Below are 25,492 nucleotides of genomic sequence, written 5' to 3' on the forward strand. Positions count from 1 at the left end.
AATAATGTGTTAAACTTGTGTTTCAGTTATGTGTGTGTGTGTGTGTGTGTGAGAGAGAGAGAGAGAGAGAGAGAGAGATGTAAATCTATTTACCTTGGTTGCCCTAGAGAACTAAAGCATAGGGCTAGGGACACAACCACGTAGAAAGAGCAGGAGACAGTCTGGGTAGAGATGACAAGTTTTAATGACACAGCCAACACTCACAATCACAGTTGGCTCTTCAGACAACTTGATCTTTGGGGCAAGATTTTGTGCAGAGTCAAGCAATACACAAAAGCACATGAGCAAGAGAGGCAGCATTCCGGCTTCTAGTGAGGGAGCGAGATATCTAGGTGTCATGATCAAAGTCCTTTTTATTCTTAAATAAAAACCTTAATTTGCTCTGGCCTCCTAAGGGGCTCTGATCCTAGGCCCCCGTTTCTTTACGAGGGATGTTCTTCTTGTAGGGGGCCAGCTTGAACAGAGGCCACCTCACCAGAGCAGCGTTCTAGTCCTCCGTAATCTCTTTCCGTGATACACACAGCGAGGCTTGTGCAGGCAGGGAACACACATGACAGAGGGCCGCTTTGGTGGTGCTGGTTCGGGGGGTTATTTCTTCACTGGATCTTGGTGACAGCCTCATGGATGGAGGTGGCCACGTACTCTAGATTTTTAGTGGTCAAGCCACACATGTTGATCCGACCGCTTGGCAGCAGATAGATGTGCTTTTCGTTGACCAGATACTCAACCTGCTTGGCTGTTGAAAACCAAAAGCGATATAATGAGAGTAGCAGGAATCCCCTCAGCGATGGAGGTTCAGAGATTCCATGACAATTGCCATGTTCCTTCTTTCCCCCAACACAGAAGAAAATAAAAGGAGCTATTTTGTCCAATTAGAAAATATAGGGAAGTATGCTCAAATGATTCTGGAAACCACTTAGCTAACTTTCTAATCCCCAGGAAGTTTAACATGACTCCTCCTAATGGGAATTTGAATTGGGACTACCTCTCAACTGAAGCTTGCATGTTACATTCACCAGGACACCCTATTAAAACAACCCTCAAACTTACGAACATTCTACTGATATGAAAAACTGGTTTGAAGTGCTTCCTTTATCTCGCCCCCTTAACCTGTATTTGCTTATCCCTGAGCACACAGCAGCAAACTCCCACTGACGCTTCCTCTTCTCAGCTCATTGTAGAAGGCCCCTGTGCTAGAAGTAATGCTGTGTGCCTGAACCAAAGGCTGAAAAACTGCCAAGGTCCCTGTGACCCAGCACTTCTCAGGTCCCTCACTTACACACATGCAGCTGGGCTTGGCATGAATAGGAAGGGACTGCCTATACTTCCCTCATGCCACCATCTCTAGAGATCTTTGGTGTATTACAAAGCCATGAGAAAATTTTATTTGATTTCTGCCTGAATAATTAGCACCCTTGATTAGCAGGAATGGGTAATTATCATGAATTGTCACTAAATGTTTGTGTCCCTCCAAAATTCCTATGTTGAAACCCTAACCTCTAATGCGATGGTAGGAGGAACTGGGGCCTCTGGCAGGTGATGACGTCTGGAGGACACCCTGAAAGTAGAGCCCCTGTGTTGGCAAGAGTGCCCTTATAAGTGACTAGAGAGCTGGTATGTGTGTGCATGTGGTCCCTCTCTCTCTCTTTCCCTTACAACCAATATCTGAGGACACAGCAAGAAAGCAGCCAACTGCAAGCTACAAGAGAGCCCCTGCCCCAGAAGTGACCATGCTGGCACCCTGATCTCAAACTGCCCAGTCTTCAGAACCGTGAGAAGGAAATGATTGTTGTTTAAGTCACCTCGCCCATGGTACCTTGTTACAGCAGCCCAAACTCCGAAGGTAATAAAATCATAATAACTAGAGGAGCAAACACTGTGTGCCAGGCTGTGTTCTAAGTACTTTATATTAACTCAGTTTATCTTGATAATAACCTTATCTTTCCCATTGCACAGAGGGTGTAGAGGGAAGCTAAAAGACCTTTCCAACATCATAGAGCTAGTCAGTGGTGGATCTGGGATTTTAAGGCAGGCATGTAACTCCCAAGTCTATGTATGCAAGTGGAAAATCTGGACCCCATACTCAGTGCTACCAGGGATCCCTCCAAACAAAACAAAGGAACCTTTGGAAGTTACCTTGACCAGCTGGAACTGTGTGAATTACAGTCCTGCAAGAAGACGAATTACAGTCCTGCAAGGAGACACCATCAGAGCCACAGGCACACCACTGTTTGTAAAACCTATGCCTCCCTGGCAGATACTGCGGTTCCAGGGCTCCAAACCCTGTTTTTGTTTGTTTTTAAGATTTTATTATTAAGTAATCTCTACACCTAGTGTGGGGCTCAAACTCACAACCTTGAGATCAAGAGTTGCATGCTCCACCACTAAGCTAGTCAGGCACCCCAACCTTGTTTTTTGTTTTAATAAAAATGAAACTTAACTAATTTTGTAAGGGGAGCATCACAGCTGAGAAGCTAAACCTATGGATTCTTTCCCTAGAAAAGGCCAATACACATACACAATTTTTCAAATATCATTTCAGGGGCTTCACAGATCTAAAATATGACATGGACGACAGGCTGCAAATCCCTGTTCTGATGGATAAAATGTCATAAAGGGAGCACTGCAGAACCAAGGTGGTGGGTGGTGAGTATATGGGCCTCACCGTACAATTCCTCCACCTGTTCTGTTTTAAAATTTTTTCCTAATAAAATGTTGGGAGGGGAAAAACAAAAAAAAAAAAAAAACAAATGTTTTTAAAAAGGGTAAATAGTGCCAGGTGCTAAAAATAGAACTTACATGTTATAAGCACAGGTGTGTTCTCACCATTTTTTAATTCATAGTAAAACTAATTTCCTACTCTGGAGAGTGGGATAATATGGATATTTTGTGGGATGACAATCCTCATCTTGTGAACTTTCAGAATATTACTACTAAATATCATTTCTATTACACTTAATATTTTAAAAATTGCAAAGTATGATTTTACTTAAGTGAACTAATGCCCTATTTCAGAATCATGAGGACACCTATGGCCAACTGAACTATCCTATCCCTTCACTTTTTGGGAAGCCTCATTTTACCCCAAAGTATTTCTAGGGGTCTACCATATACAGTCTCTACCACTTATCTTGTTTATATTCCCTTCTGCTTTTTTCTGAGTTCATTTCACACTGGTGCCCTAATGACCCTGGTTTACAATGCTTCCCAGCACCTCTGGTGTTCCATTTACTCACCCAAGTCAGGCACAAAACTGTCCTCAGAGCCATTCAGACACAAGCTCCACACACAGGCAAGTGGTCACATCTGCACCATGTGACCTGTGGTTTGGCCAGTAGGTACTCGGGAACTACTTATCAAATAAATGAATCTTCAATCGTCAGAAGGACAACGGGTCACTGATACGCCCTACTGACGGCTGACCAAGATCACACACTGCCCACTAGACTTTGAATTGGCTCTTCAATTCCAACTATCAACCTAAGTTCCTATTTATGAAATGGAGAGATAATTTCATCACCTCTTTTTTTGAGGGCAATGCTTGGAGACTAGGAAAGACCTCTTAAGAAATTAGGTCCCTAAATAATCAGGTATAATAATTATACTTAGGATTAAGGAAAACCCAAAAGGTACCTGAGTATTGATGAGAGACCTTGCCTAAAGCAAGGCTCCAAGCTATAAATCCTATTATTTCCTGACCCATAAAAATGAAAATATCCTAGTGATGGGTCAGTAGGTTTTCAGTAAGAAAACCTAACTTGTTCTGGCCCAAAGTTATGGCTGACCAAAGAGGTGACAGCTAAAGGAACCCAAGAACACAGAGAGAAGGACTGTATCCAACAGCATTCAAGGTGGTTGGGAGACACTTACGGTTCAACCCGGTGAAGCTGAACATTCCAATTTGCTCCGTGATGTGGTTCCAGGTTCCAGGAGTCTTGAGGGCTTCTAAGCGTTCCCTAAGTTTAGATCTCATGGTCAGAATCCGGTCAGCCATTGTCTTCACGTTACCTGTCCTAAGTGGACAGCAATATAAATGTCAATCCAGTTAGGGCAGATAGATGATTCACAGAAGCATGTAGGTTTAAAAAATGGAATTTAATCTACATGCTGAAAGCGAGACCACACACTGCTATGGTATGTGTGGATGCCTGGATGGGGTGGATGAGCAGACCAGAGAGGCACTTACCAGGCCCAAGGAAGTAAGTGAGCTTCTGATGGAGTTTAATACTTGTCTTGGGTCTTCCGGCTGTAACACCACTCAGATTTTAACCTATAATTCACCTAGGTACTGACCCAGACAGGATCATGTATTTTATCAGCCCTAATTAAGTAGCCTGTAGATTTAGCTACTATATAAAAATTATTGTTTTAAAATAGGGCAAAATATATGCAAATTGAATAAGAATGAAGTCCCCAGACTGTCGCACTGACTTGCATTTGGATATTGTATTCTATCACGAATTCCTTCCTGTTTCCCAACTTTTAGGGGAGGAAGCCTAGGTGGTAGGTGAGTTGGGGAGAACTGCCCGTTCGTTGAGCGCTTCCTCCTCTGTGCCCAGTGCTATGTTACTCACATGTGTTGTGTTACACTCATGTGAGTAGGTTCTGGCTTCATTTTACAGAAGTACCTGAGACTCAAACAGTTTAAAGTCATTTTGTCCTGCCTCTGCCAAAATGAAAGGAACAGGCAGTTAAATGTAATAGGACAACTACTGTTCTACATCCCCACACCTCACCCATCAGGCTTTGAGCCCCTTACCATTCCTTAAAGAGCTCAGGGTTAGAGAGGGTAGAGGCCACAATCCGCGCTCCCTGAGCAGGGGGGTTGGACCAAGTAATTCGAACAATCTTCTCCATCTGGGAAAGGACCCGCAGGATGCTATCGGCATCTTTGGCAACCACGGTCAGATTGCCCACACGCTCATCTAAAGGAAGGGATGAGAGTCCGCTCAGGGTGTTGATGGGGCGCGGGGCGGGCGGGGGAGGCAGGGCTGGAACCTGGGAAGGCACTCACTGTAGAGTCCAAAGTTCTTGGAGAAGGACTGAGCACAGAAGAGCTCAAATCCTTCAGACACAAAATAGCGAACAGCCCAGGCGTCCTTCTCTAGGTCTCCAGATGCAAAGCCCTGATAGGCTGAGTCAAAGAAGGGGAACAGAAACCGACGCTGCAAGGAAGGAAAGCGAGTCAGGGCAGGAAATCCTTCTGACACCAACCTCAGACACCAGCCTTCCTTCCCCAGCTGGTGCCTGCACAGGATTTCTAACTACCCATTTCTCCCAGCTCTCCCTTTTGGCATTCAACCACCGCTTTATATCTGTTTTTTTCTGTTCAACTAAATGCCAACCAACAAATCTAATAATTTCAGTAAACTTTATTTTTTTAAGTTTATTGTCCTAGAGTGTCACAATGTCATTTTGCCAACCAGACTTATTTGTGAGGCATGGAGGTAGCATCCTAGGTCGGTGTATTCTTTCCTCTGAATTCATGATAAGCTTGATCAGCTTGGTCCACCCAGGGTTCCCAACAGCCTTGGGCCTCATCTACTGAGCACTCGAGACAAAGGAGACTGCCAAGGCCCTATTCTCACCCCTCTGACCAACTCAAAGAACTTCCCACAATGGAGCTTGCCCCTTCTACTGGGCTCGTCCTCCCAGAAGACACCACTTCTGAGCCCCCGACTGTCCAAGCCAAAGGCCAGGGTGCATCCTCTACTCCTACCCTGGCAGCTCCTCCCTCACATCCAACTACATCCAACCACATCCTAGTTCCTATCACCCCATGTCCTGGGAGCTTGAGAGTCCTTTCAGGTCTGCCCCTGCCACAGACTGCATTCAGATTCCCGTCAGCTCCCACTCGGATTGTGGCAACAGTTCCCATGCATGGCTATGTCACAGTCCCAACTGTTCTCTTGGCTGTCTAATCTTGCCTCCCTTTGATCCACTCCCTGTTTATATAGTCTGAAGACAGCATACCTGTGATCATGACATGGCATGACATCAAAGTCTTTCAGTGGCTCCCCCCACTGCCTCCAAATAAAGTCCAATGCCTCAGTACAGGATCTGGCCCCCATTTACCTCTAAGTCACTCACAACCCGTTAGAACTCTAGTCTGTACCGAGAATTACTTCCAATTCCTTAAATGGGCCATGACTTCTGCCCTGGGCTTTGATCTCACACTTTCCTCTGTAGGGAACATTCCTTCCCTGCCAGCCCCCACCTGTCCTCATCCTTCAAGTTTCAACATGGCTTCTTCTGCCATCACTGCCCTCCCAACATGCTTGCGTGCACACCCACACGCACGCGTGCACACACACACACACTCTCTCTCTCTCCCCAAAGTCTGGGCACGTGCCTTCACATAACCCCATCAGCACAGCCACAGTACTTGGCTGTCTCCCCAGACAGGTCATATGCTCTCCGAGTGCAGGGACCATCTCTACTGTGTTTACTCTTGTACCCACCCCCCACCCAGTGCCTGGCACATAACAGTTTCTCAATGAGTATTCTTCAAACACATTAATGAGGAATATAAAATGTGAGCTAGAAATTCCAATCTAGAAAGTTATCCCCAAGAAATAATAAAAAGGAGTCTTATACCTATTTGTTTAGAAGAACAAGAAACCTGAGGTCTAAATGTCCATCAACTGATTTAATCAATAGCTAATGTGACATAGCCATGCATGAGAACTGTGCTACGGAGCTTTAAATGGCGTGTAAAGAAGTTCAAATGAAAGACAAAGGATCGTATAAAACGGTATAGATAAAATGATGCCATCTTTGTGAAAGAAATATATTTACATGTGTAACTCCAAATAAGTAAGTAAGTAAGTAAGTAAGTAAATAAATAAATAAATAAAGCAAGCAAGCAAGCAAGCAAGCAAGCAAAAGAAAAGAAAGGCCCAGTACTCTATCTACCAAAATATTAACAGTAGCTCTTGGCTCATACTTATCTTCTTCTTTGGGCTTTTCTCCATTTTCCAAACTCTTCCATAAACAGGTATTGCATTTGAATACACAAAACAGTAATACATGCTAATGTTTCAAGAGATATTCTGAAAGGGCAGTCAGTTACCTTCATGACAGAGGCGATCTGCTTCCACTGCTCCTGGAGTTGGGTCAGTCCCAGTTGGGTTGTGTGCACAAGCATGGAGGACAAAGATGGAGAACTCGGGGGCATTCTAAAGGGAAGGAAGTGATGTCAGCCCCAACGTGTGCAGGAATATTGGGGGGTCAGAGTCAGTGACACACTGGGCAAGGGGGAGTGTGTTTCTTCCTTACATGCTAACTCAGAAACCACTATTTTGGTTTGAGTAGGAATGTTTCAGACTCTCTCCCTGATCAACGATCCAGAGACCTGCCCCTACTCCTCCTGACATCATGGGGCTCTGTTTACTTTTTATCTAATCGCCCACCTCCAGATCATTCAGGAAACCCTGGAGATCAAGTCCTCTTTTCGCTTCATCCCAATAGTGATAGGACCGGATGTCTTTAAACCCAGCGGCGGAAAACACACCATTATGATTCTCTGTAAGCAGAGGAGTAAAAAGTTAAACGCTTTGACAAACACAGAGGCATAACTGGAAAGGACACACATCAGCCTCCAGGGCCCTCACAGGCTCAGCATTCCAATGGGCAACATCAAGGCAAGGGGTGAAAACTTAGAAGAAAGATTGCAACGCCCAAGAACAAGTTCAACCAGTCAGTCACGCTACACTTACATTCTACCCCGGTGAGGCTCTCTGTATCTACATTTTATGCCTCCTCGGGGAAGTTTCAACATACACTAAAACCCAAGTCCACCAAGAGTCTTAAAAACAAGTATTCCTAATCTGAACTGGAGCATCGGGTTACTCATGTACTGCCATCACCCACTGCTCAAACCATCCCCAAGTATCAGTTGATCCAGCGCTGAGTTACATTTTCTGCATAAGCAGTGACAGTGGTGAGGTTAATTCCTGCAGCTCCTCTGTTTCTTCTCTTGCCACAGCTGAATGACTCACCCCAGGTTGGTGAGGACACATAGACAGGCGTGTCCTTGTTGTTCGTTCCATTGTACCATCGTGCTAAGAACTCGGCTCCGATTCGAAGTGCACCTGTTCCCCCCAAAGACTGCACACCTCCAACCTGGAAGAGAAGCAGCAGCAGGGTCACTGGTCGATAATGGTGAAATCAGATGATTATTAGGAAAACTATGGTAACAACAAGCACTTACTCTGTGCCCTGCTCTGTGCTATGCCCTTTAAACGTATTATCTTATCAAAAGCTCACAACCACATGACAGAGATACTATTATTCGTCCATGCTTATGAATGAGGAAACTGAGCCTATAAGAAGTGAAGCACTTTGCTCAGTAACCAGCCTCTGAGCACTAAGGCCAGGTCTTCCACCTGGGAAGTCTGAGAGTCTGACTCTTGAGGGGAGTTTCCCTACTGAACACAGGTTGAGGACATACCCAGGCCACATTAGACTGTGCCCACCTGGAAGGCAAACTCACCCCTTCAGCACCCATCCCAAGATCAAAATTCCTCCCAGCAGAAGCCTATGAAATAATGTCTCTAGCTTGCCAGTGACCTCAATCTGCAATGCCATACCCCATCGCTACAAAGCTGGCTTATTAACCCGGAGAAATATGTTCCAACAAAGGTGACGTGTGAGGATTACTTTCCTGTAACTTCCTTGCATCTCAAAATGACCTCACGTGGGCAAAGACAGAGTCTTGGTCTTCCCATTTACAAAAGATCTTCATACACATTTGATCCTTACACAACTCTATAAAGTAAGTCCTAGATCCCCAACTCACACTCAAGGAAATCAATTCAGAGAAGTGGTCTGAGAAAAGTTAAAGGCTACGAGTGGCAGAAAAGCTGTGGGCAGCAGAGCTGGAAATGAATCCAGGAGGCGTTCTTGCTTGAGATCTAGTTACCTGCCCTGTTACGCTGTTTTGCCTACACACCTTCAAGTCTGCCCTCTCTCATAATTCTTAGTAGGCTTTGGTATGACCCTTTCTGTAGAGAAATGTCAAACACTGCTCAAAACGTCTAAAGGAGGAAGAAAGAAAAAGATCATCTGAGAAAGTCTATCTTTAGATAGGCTTTTCTTTATAAAAGGAAGGGCACACCAATCTGACAACAGGGACAACCTCCAAGAGAGGCCTAGGATGGGGGAATAGTGGTCCTACTCTAGAAGCTATTTTTTTTAAATAAGGAGAATGTATTCATGCATTATTTGCAAAATTTTAAAATGATTTTTAAAATATATTTAGATGTCTGGGATTTGCTGTAAAATAATTCACCTTTGGCATGAGGGCAGAGGGTGATTGTTGAAGCTAGGTGATAGACACGTGGATCTGTTCATCACACTGCATTATCTATTTTTGTAAATATTTGAAATTTGTCCAAAATAAAAAAGGTTAAAAAAAAAAAAAACCTTTCCTAGACAAAGAAGAAAAGCTTCTAAATTTTTTTTTTAAAACTAACAAAACACAGATGCTGAAAGATAACAAAGAGGAAAAAAATGGAGAAAAGGGAGACTGAGCTTATTCATGAATATTGATACTTTCCAAACAAACATTTATGAACAGCATGAATCCAACAGCACACTAAAAAAAGCACACCCCATTGCTCAAGTGACAGCCCACGAATTCAAGATTGTAAAGAAATGTATCATAAAGTGTGTACTGCTGGGTCGCCTGGGTGGCTCAGTCATTTAAGCATCTGACTCTAGATTTCCGCTCAGGCCTTGATCTCAGGGTCATGAGTTCAAGCCCTACACTGGGATCCATACTATGCGTGGAGCCAACTTAAAAAAATAAAGTATGTCATGCTGCTAGGTAGAGAAAACCCAAATGGTCTTCATAACAGATTAAAAGCAGAGCCATTCCTGATTTTGATGCTCAGTACAACAGGAGATAATGGATACTTCTTGAAAATAACAGGAAAAATTCATTCAGCCATGACAAATAAATCAGCTTCATGATGAACTGTGAATCATTGACATCTTCCTTAAGCCAGGAACAAGGCAGTGATACCAATTGTCACCACTTGTTATTTCTCCCCAGTGTTCTGTTTGTATTCAGAGGTCTGAGCATCTGTAAAGGAATACTGTCTGAAATGTGAAACAGAAGCAAAGTGGACATTCGGGGGAAGGAGCTGTGCACAGTCATGCACTGTAGGAGAGCTAGGACAGTGGACTGGCTGAGAATGGTCAGCGCATGGTAGGCTGACCATCTCTGTCCTTCACAGTGACTCCCACTGAGCACCAGGCCCCTCTCATTACTTTCAAGGTCTTGCCTTCACATGTCATCTATCTGGATTCCTCATACAAATCACTACCAAGGTGATGTTAAATGCACATTTATTTTTCATAGATTTGTCACCAGCGAAGTTGAACGTCAATTTATCCATTATTTCACATTTCAAACACCTAAGCAAGTCTGGAATGTTGATGCTTCTCTATAAATGAGCAAGACTCTCCTTGAATCTGGTTTTAAATTATCCTGGGTATGTACAGGTATATGTAGACATCAGTGCAAACATTCCCAGGTATAATCTTTTATTTCTCTCCCACTTTAAAACACAAATTCATTAACTAAAAGGAGTCAGAAGGTCAGTAGACTAGATTGGATTGCAAACATGTTTAGAAGAAATAAACCTACTTCAGTAACATTAACTGATCCTTAACATTCATGATGTATATATATGATATATGACACTTAACATCGAATTCTCAAGAAATTATCATTACCTAAAAATGTATTGAACACTGGATGGCTTCAGCGAAACACAAATGTATCAGCAATTAAAAGAGAGAAATTTGGGGTGAATTAATAATGTATCAATTTGGTCATTCTGTGAATTGAATTTTGGCAAACCTGCTCTAAAGCCCAAGGAAGCCCTGCATTTGGAATGAAGAAAACAAGTGTAAAGTTCAAAAGGAGCCAGGCAACTGGCCCTGGGTGGCTAAACTGGGGGTGTCCAGGACAAGAAAAATCCAGTAACATATGGAGTGAATGATGCCAGTTGGGAATCTATATTCTCAATTTAGCCACATGGCCTGAAGAAATCCCTGCCGGACTCAAGAACACTTGTCTGAGATCAGAGTTTACCGATGTGATGACTTCACGGTAAGAAGCAGGAGAGCTGATCAGAAGCTGCTTATAGCCAAGGCCATGGCACATAAACCTGGGCACCCCTACCAGTTCAGTGTCTGGCAAACCAGATGAAGAAGATGATGGTGTTGAAAGGATGAGCCACAGCAAAAGCCCTGAGCCTCTCAGAGGCAAGAGTCAAAGTGAGGAACTGGGATGGCATCACATGACCCTCCTACCAACGGCAGCTCAGGAATTTCCAAAGCTGCATTACAATGCAGGAGATGAAACCTGGACATATGGTCTGGATCCTAAGGTCTAAAAATAGAAAGCAGTAAGCGGCAGTGGTAAGTATAGAAAACAGGGCTCCTCAAAATGGTTGATGGACCTGGTAATGTTAAATCTTGAGAAGAAAAATCTATGGGAAGACAAGATTACTAATTGTTTTCTGGTCCATTCATTCATTGATGCCTCATCTCCTTCAAGTTTTGGCTGAGGGGCGCCTGGGTGACACATTTGGTTAAGCATCTGACATGGTTCGGCTTAGGTCATGATCTCAGGGTCATGAGATCAAGCCCCGCATTGGGCTCCACACTCAGCGCAGAGTCTGCTTCAGACTCTCTCCCCCCTTCTCCCTTTGCCCTCTGCCCTTGCTCTCTCTCTATCAAATAAATAAATGTTTTTTTTAAAAAAAGTTTTGGTTGAAATGTCATTTCTATTTCTATCATGACCACTCTTGTGAAAACCACATCTACCCCAACTCCCACCCTCAGCACCCTTAATGCACCTCTTCTAACAACATTTATATTCTTTTAACATACTCTATCATATTCTTATCTATGACATTTGCAGTTGGCTTCTCCACACAAATCTGTAAGCCAGGGCAGATTTTGGGTCTTTTGGTCACCACTGTGCTCTAGCTTCTCCAAAACAGTGCTGTTAGCGGTAAGCACTCGCCTGTTGACTGAATGAGTGAATTCAAACATCTGAGAATCTCTGAAATGCCAGGCTATGACCTAGTATGTACTAATTATGTACGAGAAAATAAGTAAGCCATAATCTCTGCCCCGAGGGAAGTGTGAGACACAGACTTACAAAATTATACAACATAGTAAACACAGTAGTATGGTTATTCCTAAACTGTGAACTAAGTCCTGTGAAAACTCGGCTCTTAAGGATTCATCATGGAAGTGACCCTTGGTCAGGCCCTGCAGGACTTAGAGGCTCCTGGAATGGTAGTGCGGGCTGTGAGTCACTAGAACAGGATGAAGGCTGGCTACAAAATATACCACATGTCCAGTTCAAAGTCTAGATCTGTCCTGTAGATTATGGAGGGGCTACTGTGTGTTTGTGTGTGAGGTCAGGAGCAGGTGACATGATTATCAGCAAATTTTTCTTTTCTTTTTTTTTTTTTTTTTTGCTACAGAAGATCATCCTACCTGCACTGTGCAGAATCTTTTCTTTCTTTCTTTTTTTTTTTTTTACTTGAAAGCAAGAGAAGGAGGGAGGGAGAGAACAAAAAACAGTAGGAAGGAGCAGAGGGAGAGGGAGAAGCCCATTCCCCATTCCTTCCTGAGCAGAGAGCTCAATGGGGGGCTCGATCCCAAGACCTTGAGATCATGACCTGAGCCAAAGGCAAACACCTGACTGAGCACCCAGGTGCCCCTGCACTGTGAGAATCTAATAGAATGGGGAGGAGACTAGAGACAGGAGGTTATCACAAGAATCCAAATAAGAGGACTGAACTAAGACAGCAGCTTGGGGATGGTGAGGACATCCAGGGAAAAAGAAAAGACTCTGAGCTCAGAACCAGCCAGGACCTAGGGAGATACAGATGCCAAGAGAGCATCCTAAACCATCCCCTGCCATCCTGGAAAAAAAAAAAAAAAAAAAAAAGCCTTCAAATATTTACAGACTGCCACCTAAACCTGTTCTCTGATCAAAAATACAACAGAGGACAAAGTAGGCTAGGAGGGAAGGTCAGGTCCCACAAGCCTTCAGAATGAAATGATCAAAATGGGAGCACCAGGAAAAGGGACAAGTACCTGCCCAGGACGGTTGTTAAGTGTAGAAGAAATGCACAGTTTCAGAGGAAGAAGGTCCCCAACACAGAAATGGTTTTTCTTTCTCAACAACAGAATTCCATCTAATCTATCCATGGCATCCCACAAGATAACCCTAGCTGCTAAAGTCCTCCATGCTCAAACTCATCGGGACTCTCCTCAGTGTCCCGATGCCAGCCAGCAAAACTGGTTCATGACTTGCCTAATCACTGACCCAAGTTCCAGAACCTTCACCCAGAGCCTCCCTGCCTCCTGATATAAAAGATGGTGCGTATGTGCCCCTCATTTCACTCCCTGCCAAATGCCTGCTTATCGAGGCATCTGGGAAACAGCCTGTGGGGAATAAACCAGATGGCTCCAAGATGCGGTCCCTTCCACGCATGAGGCTTGCACTACAGCACAAGCCCAAAAGAGCAGCAAGGGCAGCTGGCTTCAATTGAACAACACCTAATGGGACTATTGCAAAAGCTTAATAAGCCCATCTCCATCCTGCTCCTGCAGCCAGCTTTATCTTCTTCAAACACTTGAACTGGGTAACTCTCCTGCTCAAGCCGTCAAGTGGTTTCCCCTAGTCAGGGTGCCAAAATCAGGCTGGACATGCTCCCAGCTCCAGTCAGGTAGATGTCTCTTCAACCTAGACCCACCTGCCTCCTGTCCCTGCATTCCCACTACTGCAAACAAATGCCCCTCCTTTTTCCTTCCACTGTACTTTGTGGTTCCCAATGCGGGCAGGACTTTGGAGTCAACAGGGGAGCTTTTATTTTATTATTTTTTTAAGATTTTATTTATTTATTTGAGAGAGACAAGAGAATATGCGAGAGAGAAAGAGAATGAGAGCATGAGCAATGGGGAGAGCAGAGGGAGGAGAAGCAGACTCTCCATGATGTAGGGTTCGATCCCGGCCCCAAGAAAATGACCTGAGCAGAAGGCAGGTGCTTAACCAACTGAGCCACTCAGGCAACTGAGTTTTTAAAATCATGCCCTCGCAGGGAAGGGACCTACAGGGGAAGAGGGGAGCACTGGGAGTGAAGGGGCAGGTAAGGGTGGTACCTCCAAGATTCTGACTGAACTGGTCTAGACTGGGGTCCACCCATCTGTATGTGTAGAGAACCCCCAGGTGGTACTAATATATAGCCAGAATTGGGAACAGAGTCCTGGCCTCGTTCCCCAAGGTTCAACTCATGTCCCAATTCTACCCCTACCACCACCCCTGTCCTCTGAATCCTTACAACACTGAAAAGGTCTACAAAACCATTCCTGCCACATATGCCCTTCATCTCGCTGTATCTGCTTCCAGATGTGTTCTTCCACATGTCTCTCGTTTACATAGAATATATACCAGGAAGCACTTAAATGGGAGGAACTAAGATCAAGGCTAGGAGAATTAAAGAATGCTAGAACTGGCAGGACTTCGCAGAGCATCTAGACTAGTGGCTCCTGAGCTTTTGGGGCCACAGACTCCCGAAAATCCTGTAAGAGCAGGGCACCTGGCTGGCTCAGTCAGGGGAGGATGCCATTCCTGACCTCAGGGTTCTGAGTGTCAGCCCCACAATGAGTGTAGAGATTACTTAAAAATCCTAAAATAAAATTAAATAAATAAAATAAAATAAAAGCTATAAACTTTCTCCCCAGAAATACACATACACACAGAATTCAGCATAAAATTTCAGGGATGGGGGTGCCTAAGTGGCTCAGTCAGTTAAGCATCCGACTCTTGATTTTGGCTCAGGTCATGATCACAGGATTGTGAGATTAAGTCCCAGGTCAGGCTCTGTGCTGGGCATGAAGCTTGCCTGGGATTCTCTCTCTCCCTCTGCCCCTCTCTACCCTGCTTATGTGCACACTCTCTCTTTAAAAAAAAAAAAAGAAAAACCAAACTTTTTTTTTTTTTCAGGAGTTTCAGAGGCCCCTTAAATGTTCCCCTATGCAACTGTTCCCTGTGGGATCATGAACCACAAACTGGTCCTTTCCTAACATGTAGATGAGATGTCAGGGTAAATGACTTGCCCCGGGTCAAAGAAGGAGCAGATCTGGGTCCAGACCCTGATCTCTTGATCATTCCATAAAATTCCCTTGGCTTGGCATTTCCATTGACTACTTCAGACCCAGCAGCCACAACCTGATCACCTATTGCATAAAACAGAACAATCAAAGAAGCCATGCTTGGTGTATGGCCACATCATGTACACTATCAGATCCTAAGATCACACTACTTAAAACCCCTATTCGTGGACAGTTCAACAGACGTAACACCTAATACTTTAAACCAAATTAAGATTTAAATCCTTTTTTACCTTTGCAGTTTCTAAAGAAAATACAGCCAGGGATCCCTGGGTGGCGCAGCGGTTTGGCGCCTGCCTTTGGCCCAGGGCGCGATCCTGGAGACCCGGGATCGAATCCCACATCAGGCTCCCGGTGCATGGAGCCTGCTTCTCCCTCTGCCTGTGTCTCTGCCTCTCTCTCTCTCTCTCTCTGTGTGACTATCATAAATAAATAAAAATTAAAAAAAAAAAAACTCTATATAGTTTAAAAAAAAAAAAAAAGAAAATACAGCCAACCGTTGAATGACACAGGTTTGAAGTGCACAGGTCCACATATACCTGAATTTTTTTTAATACAGTATAGTACTGTAAATGTATTTTCTCTTCCTTATGATTTTCTTAGTAACATTTTCTTTCCTCTTACTTTATTGTAGGAATACAATATAGACTACATGCAACATACAAAGTATGTGTTAACTGACTATTTATGTTATCCATGAGGCTTCCAGTAGATTACCGGCAGTTAAGTTTTCCGGGAGTCAAAAGTGGTACAAGGATTTTCGGCTGAGCATGGGGTCAACACCCCTAATCACCACATTGTTCAAGGGTCAACTGTGCATCCTTACCCAAAACTCACCCGCTTCTCCTGGAGAGCTGGGCTGTCATCCCCAAGAACAAGGCGGGAAGCACAGGTCCGGAACTCCGCTAGGCCAAGGATCGGCAGGTACTCGTGGTTTAGGCTATGGTCATTGGCAATCTTCTGCTCCACCTTCCTCACAACTGGCAAAACCCAGGGCTGGCAATCGTCTGTGCGATAAGCTGGAACACAGCAGAGAGTCATGTAAGAGGAGGAGGCAGGCTTCACTGGAGGAAGAGTTGGCACTGGGGCTGGGGCGCATTCCACCTCCAATCAGACAGAAGAGCAAGGGAAGTGAAAGCAAAGCTCCTTCGAAGACTGCCTGCCTGCTTCGGAACCAGGCACCGGGCTAAGTGTGGCGCAGGCAGGACAGATGCCATTCCGACCCTTATGGATACTGGAGCTTTGACGTATGCGACCTCTATAAGACAGAACACTGAAGTAAAACTGGGACATCATGGAGCCTGATTGGTGAAAAGAGTGCACGTCAAAGTGCTCTGCACACTGAGAAACCCCTTCCAGTTGCTATGTTGATAGTAGGGGCACACTGAGGTCTGTTTTGCCATGGGCCCTCGTTTTCCTCCTTCTGCATCTCCCCAAGGAATTTCCAGAAGAGTGCTAGGGGCTACTTCACAGTGCTAAGGACCTTCAAACATAAAATGTGGAGAGGAGGATGACCTCCTCCCCTTGTCCTATAAGAACAGGAATGGGACAAATGGCGAGCAAAGGCTCCATGGCTGAAGGTTCCAGCAAATGGTTACACAATCACCCAACAACCTATCCGATATCTGCACACATCTTTGTGATGTGTATCCTCTCTACCACTGCTGACCATCTTGACTGTTCCTCCTACCTCATATTTCACACTTTTATTGATCTAAATGTAATCCATTTCATAATATTTAGTCTTGCCTACAGCAAATTTCTAAGCCACCTATATGCTTAAAGTATTTTTAGTCCAGTTATCCTATCACTGATATTTTCTCCCTCTAATACTATATGATTATCTTAGGATTATAGCTTTAGAGGGCAGCTGCTGTGGCTTGCACCATTTGAGCAGATTCCTGACAGGGGTCATTTGACTCTGCTGAAATGTTTAGGTCTCCAACAGGCCCACACTTTTGCAAGTGATTTTGAAACTGAAAATTTAAGAGTAATTCTGATGGTTTTATCTTGTTGATAATTCTTGACTTAAAAACATTAATCCTTGACTAAAAAAAAAAAAAAAAACCACTTTTTAGGATGATTGAAATTGTTTACTGAACAATATATGTTGACTGTAGAAAAATTTTAAAAGCCCAGAAAGCAAATCATAAACATTATGAACAAATAATAAATTACTTAATTATTACTATTATTTATTTAATAAATTATAATGTTATAAACATTATAATCCCAGGCCTCAGAGATAGAGTATCAATATTTTGGTGTACAACCTTCTAAGCTTTATTTTACATGAGTATGTTCTTCTATAAAATATGCATCATATTGTATATAAAATTTTCAACATTTTTTTCCTCTTAAATATGAGCATTTGGGACACCTGGGTGGCTCAGTGGTTGAGCGTCTGCCTTTACCTCAGTGCATGATTCCGGGATCAGGGATCGAGTCCCACATTGGGCTCCCTGCGAGGAGGAGCCTGCTTCTACCTCTGCCTATGTCTCTGCCTTTCTCTGTGTCTGTCTCTCATGAATAAATAAATAAATAAATCTTTTTTTAAAATGAGCATTTTTCGTTGTCATTAATTATTCTTCTACTAGGTGATATATTCACATGTCCGCCCCCCATCCTAATCCTCCAACTACCTCTTTCCAAATCCCACCCTCCAATAAATAACAGCTGTTCTTATTTTCTTTGTAACCTTCCAGAATTTCGGTATGCATACACAAGCAAATATAGGCCCTATGTCCTCTTTTTTACATAAAAGGTAACATGTAGCATACTATACAATGTTTTGTTCCTTGCTTTTCTATTTAAAGATCTTTAAAAAAAAAAAAAAGATCTTTTTTTTTTTTTTTTTTTTTTTATCTGTGCATGGAGTAACTTTCTTTCTTTTTAAGATTTTGAGAGAGAGAGAGCATGCATGAGTGAGTACAAGTTGGGGAGGAGCAGAGGCAGAGACAGAGGGAGAGAGAATCTCAAGCAGATGGTAGGCTGAACAGGGAGCCCTCAACCTGAGATCATGACCTAAGCTGAAATCAAGAGTCGCACGCTTAACCAACTGGGCCACCCAGGTGCCCTTTGTCATTCTTTTTTTTTTTTTTTAAACAGCTGCATAACTGATGAATGTACCACAAATTGTAATTGTTTTGCCAGTCCCTTGTTAATGGACATTTGAGTTGTTTCCAGTCTTTAGCTATTACAGAAAAATACTTCAATGAACAACCTAATTCATGTCATCTTACAGGTAACTATATCCATAGGATGCAGGGTTGAAAATGAAGAGTTGGCTAAGAAGTATGTGTATTTGTAGTTTTGACAGATATATCCAAATTGGCCTCCATAGGGATTTTATCAGTTAACATTCCTACCATCCACGTACAAGTGTCTGCTTCCCACAGCCTCATCCAGAGTAAATTTTTGTCAGTATGAGGATGCAAATGGTGCTCAGGGTAGTTTTAATTCACATTTCTCTTATTATGAATGCAATGGGCATTTTTATTATTTACTTACATACTTGTTTGTTTATTTAAGTAGGCTCCATGCCCAGCGTGGAGCCCAACACGGAATTTGAACTCATGATGCTGAGATCAAGTGCTGAGCTGAGATCAAGAGTTGGAGGCTAACTGACTGAGCCACTCAGGCTCATGATCCATTTACAATACAATTTTAGTGACTAGACAACATTCCTTTCCAGGCATAACTTATTAACTATTCGTGTTGCTTTCAATTATTTGATTATATAAACACTGTGATAAATATTCTTATGCCTTTACACATATTCATGAGTGTTCCCTTAGAAAAAAGTTTCTAGATGTAAAATTACAGTCAAAAGTATACAACCAATCAAATTTTATAAGATCATTTTGATTTGCGGTCTTTCTTCTGTCAACTAACTCTGCCCTCTAGGAATGTGTCATCTGCAAATCTGATAAGCATTATCAAACTAGTAATAAGAATGAGGACAGAGCTCCAGACTGACACAGCCACTAACCAACCATAGTCTGAGTAGGTGGCTATAACTCACAATCCTGTTACAACACTGACATGCTACACCTTGGCCTACCAGATTCCCTACAAACAAGTCAAAAGCCTATTTTATCAGGTGGGATTTGGTCCGTTTTTGTTTGTTTTTTAAGATTTTACTTATTTACTTGAGCTAGCAAAAGAGAGAAAGTGCACGAGCAGGAGGATGGGCAGTGGGACAGGGAGAGGCAGACATACCACTGAGCAGGGAGCCCGATGTGAGGCTCCATCCCAGGACCCCAGGACCCCTGGATTATGACCTGAGCCAAAGGTAGATGTTTAATTAACTGAGCCACCAGGGGACCCCGGTCTGGTTTTTTTTAAAGAGATAGCAACATAACCATTTTTAAGAGTTATCTCTGAATGAAATCTATGATCACAATGCTACCATTGTTCATAATATTCTTGGAATTCTTCTTTTGGAATTATTTTTAGACATGATGTCTCATTATTTTGAATAACCTTAATGGTGCTAAATCTTTGTCCTTTGAAAATAAATTTGATTTTCAGAAATGGTACTTGCAGCAAGAGCAAACACATCTTTGACTATACCACACAAAAGAGATCCTATTTAGATGTACAATGTCGGTGTTCATAGAAAAGCCAGTTCTATTATGCTTTACATCTGTATTTGGAGGTTATGTATATTACGTAATCATGCCATATGTATTATATCTATGATGTCATTTGTAAACCATGTATTATAAATAAAATAGGAAAGATAAAGCCACAATACCACTGTGCTTTACCTATACTGTATGTTCTGTACTACTCTAAAAAAACCCTGGAATATGACTAGACTCAAGGAGGCATTGTGTATATACTGTGACAAAAGAGAAATTGGCCAACTTATGCTTCCCCGCCCTCCTTCACCATCCAGTTTCTCCCAGGTTCAGTTCCAGATTTATTCCTGATGCCTGGTTTAACTGCCCTAATGAAGCAGAACAGCAGATGGCTCTTGGGTGATTAGAGCAATGAGGTCAAACAGCAGTAACAACTATGATTCCTGCTCTGCCAGGGGATTTTTATTCCGTTTGTCAGACTCAGGAGTTTCTCATTCATGCTTTTATTCACTCATTCATTTAACAAGGACTTACTGAACCAAGAACCAGACACTGGCTACAAGTAGCTACACAGAAATGGGTAAGATAAAATAAGATACTGTCTGCCCTGGAGGAAACATAGAATATAGAGCCCTTAATTCTCTTGTAACGAGTCAGGGAAGATTTTACAGAGAATGAAGGATGAACAATGAGTAAGAGTTTTAAAGGTAGTCAAGGAAAGGGCATTCCAGCATAGAAGAGAGTTCTCCTAGGTTGTTTGGCCGGTCTAATAATTAAATTGACAGAACAGGTTAAAAGGAGAAAAACAAAAATTTAACAACCTGTACTGCCTGCATACAGGGGAGAGACCCAGAAAAACTGAGTAACTCCCCAAAATGGCCAAAGCCATCACCTTAACTGTGGCCTTCAGCTAAAGATAAAAGATGTTGGGGGTGGGGAGTCAGTTCTGAGAGGTGACCTTCTGCAGACCTAAGCGCAGCCTCTCCACTGATAAGTTCCTAGAGACTTAAGAGTCATATGCGAGAGACACTCCTACTAATGGGTATTTCCCCTATAAATGTAAATGTTTCTTACAAAACAGTAACCTCAACTTGGTTTTCAGAGCTTCAACTGTATTTGAAGTTTGGGTTTTTTTAAAGATTTTATTTTATTTTTTTTATAATTTTTTTTAATTTTTATTTATTTATGATAGTCACACACAGAGAGAGAGAGAGAGAGAGAGAGGCAGAGGCAGAAGCAGGCTCCATGCACTGGAAGCCCGATGTGGGATTCGATCCCGGGTCTCCAGGATCGCGCCCTGGGCCAAAGGCAGGCGCCAAACCGCTGTGCCACCCAGGGATCCCTAAAGATTTTATTTTTTTATCTGACAGAGAAAGCCAAGCACAAGCAGGGGGAGCAGGAGAGAGAGAAGCAGCCTCCCCACTGAGCAGGGACCCCCCTCTGTGGGACTCAATCCCAGGACCCCAGGACCACGACCTGAGCCGAAGGCAGATGCTCAACTGACTGAGCCATCCAGGTGCCTCTGTATTTGCAGTTTCTTAAAAATAACAAGCTTAGGGCATATTTTGGGGTGGTATCTTTTGCTTCCCTTCACCAGACTGAGGGAACACCTGTGCAAGGCCCAAGAGGCTTGGAGAAAGGAAATTTTTGAGGATCTGCATTTTCATGGCTCAGACATAGGATCTGTGGAGGAATAGTAAGGAGTGACTCAAAGAGTCTTGGAGGATATCTTTTTAAAGGACGTAGTTTCAATGGGGAAACCACTGAAAGCATTTAAACAAGAGGGTGATGTGGACAGCTGTACGTTTTAACAGGATCATCTGAGTGACATGATGAAACATAAACTGGAAAGGGGAACAGAGGTGGAATGAAGTCTTGATTAAGGTAGTGGCAGCAAGGATAAAGAACATCACTTCCCTCATCCACGCCAGCCAAGAGCCCCTGCACACAGGCATGACTCTTTTTTTTTTTTTTTTAAGATTTTATTTATTTATTCATGAGAGACACAGAGAGAGAGTGAGGCAGAGACACAGGCAGAGGGAGAAGCAGGCCCCATGCAGGGAGCCCGACGTGGCACTTGATCCTGGGTCTCCTGGATCAGGCTGTGGGCTGAAGGCGGTGCTAAAGCGCTGAGCCACCCAGGTTGCCCCAGGCATGCTCTTAAGACCCTTTTCTAACTAGAGTCCTGGGAAGAGGGGCTGGGAGTATTCAGCAACACCTGATACAGCCCATACATCCAACTATTTTATGGGAAAATGCTAGAAATCCACATTAAAACCGCAACAAATATTAAAACAAGAGCAGTTTATCTGGAACAAAAGAAAGCTCAGTTTATGTGAACAGACTGGAGTCTACGAAGAAATGTCTTGCTTCATGCTGTACTGAGGCTGGCCCCATGTCTCCCCCCACCCCCCCTTGAAGCAACTTGTCTCAAACTCTGAGAATGCACTAAAATGGTCAGCTCAGAGCACGTCATACTTAAATGTGATGCTCTGCTTTGCTTAACTATAAGAAATTATGGAAATGGTCACAGCAAGAATATCTTGGGAGAAACTATCAACAAGAAGGAATGAGGTAGTGAAATTATAAATAGTTGCAGCTTATTTTAAACATGTCCAACATCACTAGAACTTGAGTTGGATAATCTCCACCGGGCTTTATCTTAACATGGGGAGAAAAAAAGTATCTTCCTCAAAGTCGATGATTAATTACATTTCCTTCACAAAGGATATACTTGGGGATGTGTACGACTAGAGCTACGCCATACAGAAGCTGGAAGGAGACCTCTTATTCTACTCTAATCAGACGCTTATCCGAGCACCTGCCATCCACAAAAGAGATCACAAAAAGAAAAATATTCATACCACACTTTTCACTTATATCTCACATTTCACACATAATTATTCATTTAATCCTCAGCCAACCGATGTTGATTACATTATCCTACATGTAATGTGCTAGTGAACCTCCGAGCAGAATTTTAGAGAGACATCATCCCATCCCTGCTCCTCATTTAACAGACTGAGTTCCAGGATGTTAAACAGCCCTCCCAAGGTCATGCTGCTGGGCTGCTGGGCTGCTGGGCTGCAGGGCTGGCCTGTACCCAGATCTCCTGGTCCTTCCCACCAGGGTGCACTGGCAGCCTCTGGACCACCTGAAGGACCCAAAATAGAGGAGAGGACAGTTCCATCATCAATAGCCATGTGATCTGGGACAATCTGCTTCATCTATCTGGGCTTCAGCCTTCCTTCTGTCGAAAACAACCCTCCAGAGTTGTTGTAACCATCAAATAAGATTAAATGCATAAATCATTTGTTCATAAGAAGGAGGGGAAGTTCCTGGGTTCCTGGGAAACAGGTTCCTGGGAAGAGGTACCGTCTCAGGTGAGGTGATCACCCAAACTGCAAACTACACTTCTGGCCTGGGCTGGCAGGGCACATTTTCTCTGCACGGACAGTTTATTTCTGAACCAATGTCAGAAATGATTTCATTCTGCAGCTCTTAGGCTGAAAAGTTTTACTCAACATCTTCTAAGCAACCTACCCAAAGAAATGCCAAAAGCAACAATAATAGTAACAGAAATGCCAAAACAACTCTTACATAACCCCTACTTATTTGCCAGATACTATTCTGAGTACTTTAAATGTGTTTGATTCTCACAAAAACCCTGTAAGATAACTTAATGGTAACTGAGTCCGAAAAGAATTGAACATTTTTAAAAGATGTAGTTAAGTCAACATCAACACATATATATCTGGCCCTAAATAAATACTTGGAGGTTTTAAATTGGATTTTAAATTTAAATTGGATTTAAATTAAGAGGTTGAATGGTGCCCAATTCCAATTCAACTCAAGGCAACCTTTCAATACTTCTCCCACTCATGTGCCTGTTAAAAACATCACTTACTCTCCATGGGTGAAACTTGTAGTATTTACTTTTTAAAAAATGCTTTATTATGGAAAATTTCAAATATATACAAAAGTCACAAGAATAATATAATGGATGCCCACCTAGCCATTACCTAGTTTCACCAAAACATACTTTTTTAATGGCTTTTTTTTTTTTTCTCACCCCTCTCCCATACTCCTTCCCTAGGGAAGGTTTCTTTTTTTTTTTTTTTTAAAGATTTTATTTATTTATTTGAGAAAAAGAGAGCATGGGGTGGGGAGTGAGCAGAGGGAGAGGGAGAAGCAGGCTCCCCACTGAGCAGAGCCAGATGTGGACGTGGCGCTCTGTCCCAGTGCCATGCAATTATGACCTGAGCCGAAGGCAGACACGACAACCAACCCATTGAGCCACCCAGGCACCCCTGAAGACTTATTTTCAACAGGTCCTATGTACAGCCACTGTTAGATGCCTGATTCTGAACCTCCTTCTCACCACCCTCTACTACAAAATAGTTCGATTGTCTCTTTCCAAACTTCCTAATCCTTTTACTCTAAATCTGTTCCTTAGCACAGACCATCATTGTACTCATTTTCTTCAACCTGGCTAGTCTTTGTGGTCGACAGTCTGTGGGGCTTCAAACGTTCACATGACGGTGACAGAAATAACAAATTCACCAAAGGTTAGAACCTTTGTGAGGGATCCCTGGGTGGCGCAGCGGTTTGGCGCCTGCCTTTGGCCCGGGGTGCGATACTGGAGACCCGGGATCGAGTCCCATGTCGGGCTCCAGGTGCATGGAGCCTGCTTCTCCCTCTGCCTGTGTCTCTGCCTCTCTCTCTCTGTGTGTGACTATCATAAATAAATAAAAATTAAAAAAAAAAAAAGAACCTTTGTGGAGGCACTCCAGTCTAAAAGGGGAAACTGAGGCCCATGTTCTGAGCTGTCCAAGGTCCAAGAAATACAAGCAAGAACTGAAGACAAGAACGTGTGAAAAGTGAACTTTACTTCCTCTCCACTCTTTCCCACCGACCTTCTCTACCCATTCCTGCCACAGCTGTGAGGGCCAGAATATGATTCCCAGATCCTCCCAGGCAGTATTAACCTGTCTCAGGAGCATTTTAGATTTCTATTATATCACACTTTGATCTTAAAATCCTTGAGACGAAACAAGCCTCGGTCTTTACCCCACAAGGCTTAGTAAAGGACTGATTGATACCTGGTAGTCAATCAAATATTTACTAACCCAGACCAGAGCTCCCTGACCTTAGAGTTCTCCTTCACCCACTCCCCAGCAACCTGGACACCAAGCCTCCCAGCATTCCTGGTTTCCCCCCTCTCCTTATGATCTCTGGCCTCCCCATTTATTAACAGGCGAAAGGGTGTAGTATAAAGAACACGGAAAGGGGAACTGGAAAAACCGCGTTTATGTCCTGGCTGTTAACCCTGTACTGTGGACCCTGGACTCCACACCTTGCCTCCTTTTATCCAGAGACTCCACGTGCCCATCTGTAAAATGGGCAAGTAGAAAAAAGGCTCGTGAATGTCGCCTCCTCCCCGGGGCTCCCCTCTCCAGCCGGCGCCAAGCCGGGCCTCGGCCTCGCCCCCTGCCCCGCGGCCCGGGTGGGGTCCGCCCACGCCCCCGGCTGCAGGAGCAGGAGCTCGCGGCATCTTTACCTCCCACTCCCAGGTTGACCTTGCGCGGGTCCGGATCCTCCCGGAAGTCGGCAGTGAGCTTGAAGACCAGCACCGGCTGGGCCTGCGGCACCTCGGCGAACACGGACGGAGGCGCCATGGCCGGAGCGCTCGGGCG

General features: G+C 43.6%; 1 protein-coding gene across 1 annotated transcript; it reads right to left on the reverse strand.

Moving 5' to 3' along the window:
• Positions 1 to 162: 162 nt before the first annotated feature.
• On the reverse strand, positions 163 to 25,492 carry GOT1 (glutamic-oxaloacetic transaminase 1). The gene is given in 10 exon segments (NM_001290116.1): positions 163 to 736; positions 3,871 to 4,013; positions 4,760 to 4,925; positions 5,015 to 5,165; positions 7,073 to 7,106; positions 7,108 to 7,178; positions 7,413 to 7,525; positions 8,001 to 8,124; positions 16,048 to 16,229; positions 25,357 to 25,492. Coding segments are annotated over 10 exon segments (1,242 nt in total). The 5' UTR covers positions 25,475 to 25,492; the 3' UTR covers positions 163 to 596.

This window comes from Canis lupus, chromosome 28 (genome assembly GCF_011100685.1).
Source record: "Canis lupus familiaris isolate Mischka breed German Shepherd chromosome 28, alternate assembly UU_Cfam_GSD_1.0, whole genome shotgun sequence".
Classification (NCBI taxonomy): domain Eukaryota; kingdom Metazoa; phylum Chordata; class Mammalia; order Carnivora; family Canidae; genus Canis; species Canis lupus.